The sequence below is a fragment of the Quercus suber genome, unplaced genomic scaffold (assembly GCF_002906115.3).
Source record: "Quercus suber isolate HL8 unplaced genomic scaffold, Cork oak 2.0 scaffold_17, whole genome shotgun sequence".
Taxonomy (NCBI): Eukaryota; Viridiplantae; Streptophyta; class Magnoliopsida; order Fagales; family Fagaceae; genus Quercus; species Quercus suber.
Window position 1 is genome coordinate 579915 of NW_027069482.1, and position 8236 is coordinate 588150.

The window sequence follows — 8236 nt, forward strand, 5'->3', positions numbered from 1 at the left end:
AGGAACAAAAAAAAAATTATTTCTCTTAATTATTGAGAAAAATGATCATTTTCCCTAACTTCTTACCATCCACTATCCCCATCAGTTCACCTCCATCCATTTCCTTGTCCTAATCAAGATATTAAAATATCATGAAAAACTGTACAAAGATACAGAAAATTGAGCTCACAGACCTAGTCTGCATTGGACGCATGTCTGTGGGGTATATATATACGTACGTTATTTTACCTTCTTACCCTCCCCACTGCCAAGTTGACATCCCTAACAGACAAAGAACATAAATGCATCACTACCCACTCAATTTCTAATAGGCTAATAGGATGGAAGATCTTGTAAAATAAGCAACTGAACGTTGGAGTGTGCCAAAGAAGACTGTTTCCTCATTGTTACCATGGAAACCCTCAAACTTAGACAGCTTCAAGTCTTTCTTCTATGCAGCAATACACGTTTTGGTTTACATAGTAAAACTGCCAGTCCCATCTTCACTAACTTCCTATAAATACTTGGCTAACAACAACCTTTATCTTCATCTACTTCTTGCTTATAATATTCTTCTTTATCTGTTCTTTCTCTGCTCTTTCTCTGCTCTTTACTCTCAGTCTTATTCATTCACTCATTAGAGTATTGCGGTATTTGGGTTGTAGAGTAACTATGGCAACAATCAAATTTTACTTAGTTTACTTTGTTACTATGTCTATGATGATGGCAATTTCACTGGCGATGCCATCACTCAAAGTGGGTTTCTNGTGGAAGGTTTTGATCGGGCTCATCTTTACGTGATACCCTGCCATCACGGCGTCCTGATGGCACCATATAACTTATGCCTCCAACTTTGTAAGCACTGTCACGAGCAGCAAATGCAACAATGTCTGCGCATGAGACTGTTTGTGGACATTGAGCTTCAAGTTCAGCCTTTGCCTCAAATATTACTTCAAAGCCTCTTAAGCTTGGATTGTTGGCTCGATTGTCCCTCTCGGCTTGATTTCCAGGGGTTGAATTAAGTAGGACAGAAGCGTCACAACCCTGGCATAGATAACATGTACAATATGATTTAATTGCAGACATTGTTGCATTTGCTGCTCGTGACAGTGCTTACAAAGTTGGAGGCATAAGTTATATGGTGCCATCAGGACGCCGTGATGGCAGGGTATCACGTAAAGATGAGCCCGATCAAAACCTTCCACCACCTACATTCAATGCTCAGCAACTCGAAGAAAGATTTGCACAAAAAGGACTTAGTCTTGATGAAATGGTGACACTTTCTGGGGCACATTCCATTGGAAGGTCACATTGTTCTTCTTTCTCAAACCGATTATATAGTTTCAGTGAAACAAATCCACAAGACCCATCAATAGATCCCATATTTGCTAGAGACTTAAAGACCAAGTGTCCAAAAAATGCTAATAATGGCAATGATCCAACAGCACCACTTGATGTACTTACACCATATAGGCTTGATAATAAGTACTATAAAAATTTGAAGAACCATCGGGGCTTATTAACCTCTGATCAATCCCTTTTATGTAGCCCTTCAACAGTTGGAATTGTCAAAAATAATGCAAGACATGGTCAAGCATGGGCTTATAAGTTTGCAGCAGCTATGGTAAAAATGGGTTACATTGAAGTGCTTACAGGAAGCCAGGGAGAGATAAGGAAACACTACAAAAAAGATTGCTATTTGCGACGAAACTTTTTCAACGATTACAAAAAGCCATCGTAAAAACTAGCTTTTTCGACGGCAAGTCTCTTTCATTGACAATGACTCGTCAAATATCAACACATTTGTGACGGCAAAATGAGTCTGTCGAAAATGCTTATTATTTTTGTCGAAAATGTGATTTTTTTTGGAGGGAAATGTTCCCGCCTTACTTTCTACGACGGCATAAAAATGTTCATCGCTAGTAAGGTATTATTTATGACGACTAAGGAAAAACCATCGGAACTATTAACACTTGTGACGGGTTTGGTATATCGAAAATACAAAATATATAATTTTTATGGTGTTAGTATTTGCGACAAACAATCTTCCATCGTAAATATATAAGAGGGTATTATTTACGACAATAGAAGAAACACCGTCGGCTCTATTAACACTTGTGACGGCCTTTGTGCATCGAAAATACAAAATATATTTTTTTAATTGGTGTTATTATTTGCGACAAACATGATTCCATCGTAAATATAAAAACGAGTATTAGCGACAGACATGAAGCCATCGAAAATGATAAAATATTTTGAAGGGAAAATTCCCCCCTTACTTTTCACATTTGTGACAACATTTATCCATCACAATTATTATTATTTTTTTTTCTAATTGAGTTTGTATTTACGACAAACATGCTAACTGTCGTAAATAGTTAATTTGCTATAAAATTTGGCAGCAAAATTTTATTTTTATTTACCGCCAACCCCCTCCCTCCTACCCCCACCACTCAAAATTTAGAATTTGGCAGCAAAAAATTTAAAATTCAGATCATCCAAAAAAAAAATTAATTTATACTTTAAAATTTTATAATTGACCTTTATAAATTTGTCGAAAAAAATTCAAAAAATAAAATAAAGTTGGTACAACAATGTGAACAAACCCATCTTCTCAACCCAAAAAAAAATAAAAATTTAAAAACCAAATACTAAACAAATAATCTTATAGATTTACAACAAATAGCAACCCATTGTAGTGAAATTTTGTATGTGATTAGTCCATAATAGATATTTGATACAAATGTTTGTAAAAATATATATAAATAAAAAGATTGGTAACATTTGTGAACTGATGCAAACTATCTCACTTTTAATATGAGGCAAAATGAATATTTGACAGAGATTAGTTTCAAGTTAGACTTTGGGTGGCTTTTACAAAAAAGTTATATTGCTTAATACTTTTTTTTGGGGGGGGGGGGGGGGGGGGGGGGGGAAGATNCGGCAAGTCTCTTTCATTGACAATGACTCGTCAAATATCAACACATTTGTGACGGCAAAATGAGTCTGTCGAAAATGCTTATTATTTTTGTCGAAAATGTGATTTTTTTTGGAGGGAAATGTTCCCGCCTTACTTTCTACGACGGCATAAAAATGTTCATCGCTAGTAAGGTATTATTTATGACGACTAAGGAAAAACCATCGGAACTATTAACACTTGTGACGGGTTTGGTATATCGAAAATACAAAATATATAATTTTTATGGTGTTAGTATTTGCGACAAACAATCTTCCATCGTAAATATATAAGAGGGTATTATTTACGACAATAGAAGAAACACCGTCGGCTCTATTAACACTTGTGACGGCCTTTGTGCATCGAAAATACAAAATATATTTTTTTAATTGGTGTTATTATTTGCGACAAACATGATTCCATCGTAAATATAAAAACGAGTATTAGCGACAGACATGAAGCCATCGAAAATGATAAAATATTTTGAAGGGAAAATTCCCCCCTTACTTTTCACATTTGTGACAACATTTATCCATCACAATTATTATTATTTTTTTTTCTAATTGAGTTTGTATTTACGACAAACATGCTAACTGTCGTAAATAGTTAATTTGCTATAAAATTTGGCAGCAAAATTTTATTTTTATTTACCGCCAACCCCCTCCCTCCTACCCCCACCACTCAAAATTTAGAATTTGGCAGCAAAAAATTTAAAATTCAGATCATCCAAAAAAAAAATTAATTTATACTTTAAAATTTTATAATTGACCTTTATAAATTTGTCGAAAAAAATTCAAAAAATAAAATAAAGTTGGTACAACAATGTGAACAAACCCATCTTCTCAACCCAAAAAAAAATAAAAATTTAAAAACCAAAAAAATATAGGAAATTCCTTTAAGGTAAACATATCCCTAATTACGAAAAAAAAAAAAGAAAAAAAGAAAAAAAGAAAAAAGCCCAAATTTGTCTTCCTCAACAAATCCCTAATAGAAAAATAAAAAAATAAAAAACACAATGCTGTCTTACAGTTACTCTCTTGTGCCGTCAGTATCTTTACTTATCTCTACACCATCATTCTTCATACTTGCCAGGGGGGGTACATGATATTGGTTTGCTAAAGCTACTGTTGGAAAAAACTCCTTTCCAAAAATTATCATACTAACCAAATATTAAGGTGACCTATTATTATTTTTTAATACCAACGTGATTGGGCATTAGCAACTCACTTGCTCTTTAGATTTTTATTTTTGTGTTCTCACATATATATACTAAAGGACTAACCTTATAGATTTAACATTAGGGAAAAACTTAGGTATAATACCCTAAGTGTGATTCATTAGGTTCCCTAATTAAATTCAAGTACATGGTTGTATTAACTAATAAAATACAATTAGTTATTATTATTTCCAATGACAATTAAATTCAATGTAGCGATGTATTTGAATTTAATTGAGGAATTTAATATACAACACTTAAGGTACTATATATAAGTTTTACCCTTAATAATAAATGATAATTGATTATTTTGAAATTTTGCATGTAAGTAAACTATAATTGATATCAAATAAATACACGGATTAAAGAAAAAGGTGATTTATAAAAAGTAATTGAGTGATATAACTTTAATCAAAGCTGCAAAAACGGACAAAGTTTAGCTATAAAATTGGTTGTAACCTTAGACTACAAACTCACTTAATAAAATAAATACTACTGTATATTTTGAAAATCTAACTGTTGAATTATATGTTTTTTACGCTCTTAATGCACATGTCAATTTTTGTGTCAATCGGATATCATTTACTATATAATCTATAATATATAATATTAATTTAAGTGCAATAAAAGTTTACTACATTTAACATCTATATGACACATTTTAAGCAAGCAAAAAAACCTATTTATGAATAGCAATAGAAAAACACATATATGAACAAATTTGTTGAAGCAATTAATGATACTTACAGCAAGAAGAATCCAATTTAGGCTTCAAAACACACCTAGGCAAGCCTCTAAGTTAGCCTCGAATTTCAATTTTGTTACAACTATGTTAATGTGGAATTCATCTGCAACTTCCACTATATATAGTATTGTTATCAACCGTACCAAATAAGAAATGCATTCTCTATCTCAAAAGAAAACAGAACAAGGAAAGAACAAAATAAGAAAATAAGCAAGGTATTATTCTTGCTTACCATAATTTCAAAAAAAAAAAAATTTGAATATTTTAAACTTGAAACTTATCTTTCATGTGTCCAAATCTATTAAAAAACATCATCTATAAAAGTTCTCAATCTTTATATGCTCAAACTTTACTAATAGACTAGTATGTAGTGTAACACCCCAAACTAATTGCTTAATTAATTTTATGGGTTTATATACATGTCATTATCTTAATTACTTATAAGTGCATGAAGCTTTGATATTGTGATATTATAGAACATATATGCTCTTTTAATGTGATGGATATAACTTTATAAAGGTAAAGATATATATATATATATATATATGTGTGTGTATGTATATGCAAAGTGATATTACTTTTGTAGAAAAGTGAGTGTGAATGCAAGAAAGTTGAAAAGTGGGTGTGATATTTTCTTCCCTAGCATCCCACGTATCCCACCCAAATTGTCCACATCTCTTATCTTCTTTTGTGCCCCAAAAGTCTTCTCACTTTTCTGATTTTCTTGGCTGCATCAGATCAGAAGTCCAGCCCCTCTTTCTCTACTTCTTTTTCCTCTTTCTTTGTTGTTCTTTCTCTCTTCTCTCTTTGCTCTTACACGGCAGCCGTCTGTCTCTCACCAAAACAAAATATCCCTCTCTAAAGAAGTAATTAAAGGGTTAACACTAAAATTTCAGCTTCAAAGTTTGGGGTAAGTAATTAAAACTTCATTTGTTTATTTCTACTTCTTTATCCTCTATCCTGATTTTAGAGGCTGAACTATGATTCTGTTTTAGTGATTTAAAAGTTTGATGATTTTGTGATCAATTGAATGCTTATTAACATATTTTAATATGTATACTATAGGTATAAAAATATCCAAATGAAATTAAGACTGCTATTTGTTGATGATTTTGTAAGAATGTGTACTGAAGCTGTCTCTGTGACAGATTTGATTTTTACAACAAGAAAAATATGTATTAAATCATATTTTGTGAATTAGGATGCTAAGAGTAGTTTTATGAATTATAAGACATACATGGTTGTTATGGAAGTGGTCTCACAGCATTTGGATGAACATAAAAATAATGGTTTAATTGTTAAGTTGCAAGAAATTCTGTCAGGACAGATTTGAGTATGCTGTCTTCCGTGATTTTTAGTAAATCATGGGTTTATGGTTTGATTCCGAAATTTTTACGGTATATACTGGACATATAGGGGAGCGGTTCTGTAAAATTTTGTGACAATTTGATGCGTGTGGACAGCCCATTTGTATTTTACAAATGGGACATATGCGGCTGGAATAAAACAGTAAACAGTAAGGGACATGCCTAACTTTGAGGATTTAATTCTATAGCTAGGGTGAATGTTTTGAGCTATAATTTAATATTCTTATCTTCTGCAATGTATCGATCATAGATTAATTTTGTGTAACTTGTTTTGAGGTTTAGTACTCAAATGAAGGGTTCTAAACCATGTGACGGCTGTATTTATGAAGCTGTTTTGTCTGACGTGTTGTATGTTACCATATGAATGTATATAGTTACATGACCATGTTTAAAGAATTCTATGTTATGCATGCATTATTGCCATAATCTCGAAGCATCTTTTGAAATGAATTTGGCTTTTCTAAAGATATGAGATTAATGTGAGAATGTTGGTTTCTTTATGATTTAGTACATCATGTTGTATGATGAATGTATTTTATGTTTGTGGGAACCTTGTTGAGGTGGGGATAGGATTTCCTTGATTATAAGAGATAGGTTTTGAGATGAATGTGTAGTCTATGATAAGGAGTAGTGGATAGTGATAAGCTTTGATATTTGGTTTAGGTGTTACCAGTTTCCTAGGTCTAAGTTCCTTCGACTGTAGGCTCTCGGTTCCTCTGCTTTCAGGTAAGGGATAAGTTATATGAGCATTTGGTAAGTCATGAAGTTATTTTAAAGTATATTATGCATTAAAATGTTTTTGATTAGAGATATAGCATGTAAGCATTATCAGACAAAGATATGTTCATGAGTTTTCGAAACCTTATGTATATGATTTAAGCATATTGATGCTTTTACTAATTCCACGAACATGATGTTTAAAGAAAGGAATGGAAATGCTATTATTATGAAATATTATGCAAAATAAGAAATTTCAGTATGATGTAAAGTATGAAATGTTTTCGGGTTATGTCCTCTGGTGATCTAAACTCTGCTAGTAGGGGTTAATTACTAGCTTTCCATGGAAAACGTTATTTGATTGGCCATTATAAGTGGGACTGGCTCTGCTGTACCCGCCTATTGTTGGTTACGGCCAACTTGTGGGGGAAGCCAACCTACCCCCATGGTTGGAAGATATGTATTATGATGTGATCCCGGAAATACCTAGCATTGTAGGGAATGCTGGATGCCTAGCACCGTGGTGCTAGAAGCCTCCCAAATAAGTACAGACTTATCAAATATGGACTAACCAATATGTTATGTATGAACAGCTATATTAGGTTATTAACCATGAGAGAATAATTTTGTTAAATGTATTGTGAAAAGTTAAAAGCTCTCATGAAAAGAAGAAGTTTCTGATGAAAAGAAAGCTGTTCATTAAAAATAAAAGGTTTTGAAGTTTTGTTGTGCTTGAAAGATATAGAATCTGATGAAAATGATTTAGTGTTTTATAAAGATAAAGTTTTTGAAGAAAGTACAAGTTTATGTTAAGAAGTTATCAGATATTTGTTTTTCTTTATGAAACTTTAGGTTTTATTATTATGAAAGTTATAATATTTTACAAGGAGTTTATGAAGGAAAGTTTTATTATTCTTTAAAATGTTTCCAGTTTAAGACAAAGTTACCGATTATCTAATTTTAAGTTAACATGATCGTTTTGTAATGAAAATATATATATGGTAACTTTGTAAGAAATGAAAGAAATTCAACCCGAAAGGCTTTGATAACATTATTCTGATAAGAAAAGGGAGAACAATTATTTTTACGAAGAGCGTATAAGTTATTATTATAAATAGTATAAAATACTATGCATGAAAAGGGGTTCTCCTATCTGAATAATTGTAAAATGAAATGAATTGATTTACATGCATGCTTATTAAATTCTCATATATCTTACCTTTACTGAGCTGTGTAGCTCACCCCTTCCACTCTTT

General features: G+C 32.0%; 1 protein-coding gene and 1 long non-coding RNA gene across 2 annotated transcripts in view; both read left to right on the forward strand.

Moving 5' to 3' along the window:
• Positions 1–803: 803 nt before the first annotated feature.
• Positions 804–1720, forward strand: LOC112034141 (peroxidase 5). Its single transcript, XM_065760277.1, has 2 exons — positions 804–954; positions 1062–1720. Exons 1-2 carry the CDS (start codon positions 804–806, stop codon positions 1718–1720), a joined length of 810 nt encoding a protein of 269 aa, XP_065616349.1.
• A 3790-nt stretch (positions 1721–5510) lies between these two features.
• The window catches only part of LOC136061691 (uncharacterized), an 8885-nt gene continuing 6159 nt past the window's right edge, over positions 5511–8236 (forward strand). The window contains exons 1-2 of the long non-coding RNA XR_010623529.1: positions 5511–5806; positions 6927–6989. This is a non-coding gene — a long non-coding RNA (uncharacterized LOC136061691). The remainder of the gene's footprint in view (positions 5807–6926; positions 6990–8236) is intronic.

What these genes read in the sequence shown, in the direction of transcription:
- LOC112034141 (XM_065760277.1), top strand. Translation starts at nt 804, where the DNA reads ATGGCACCATATAACTTATGCCTCCAACTTTGTAAGCACTGTCACGAG. An exon ending in AAGCCTCTTAAGCTTGGATT is followed by an intron (nt 955 to 1,061) that starts GTTGGCTCGATT and finishes ATTTAATTGCAG; the next exon opens with ACATTGTTGCATTTGCTGCT.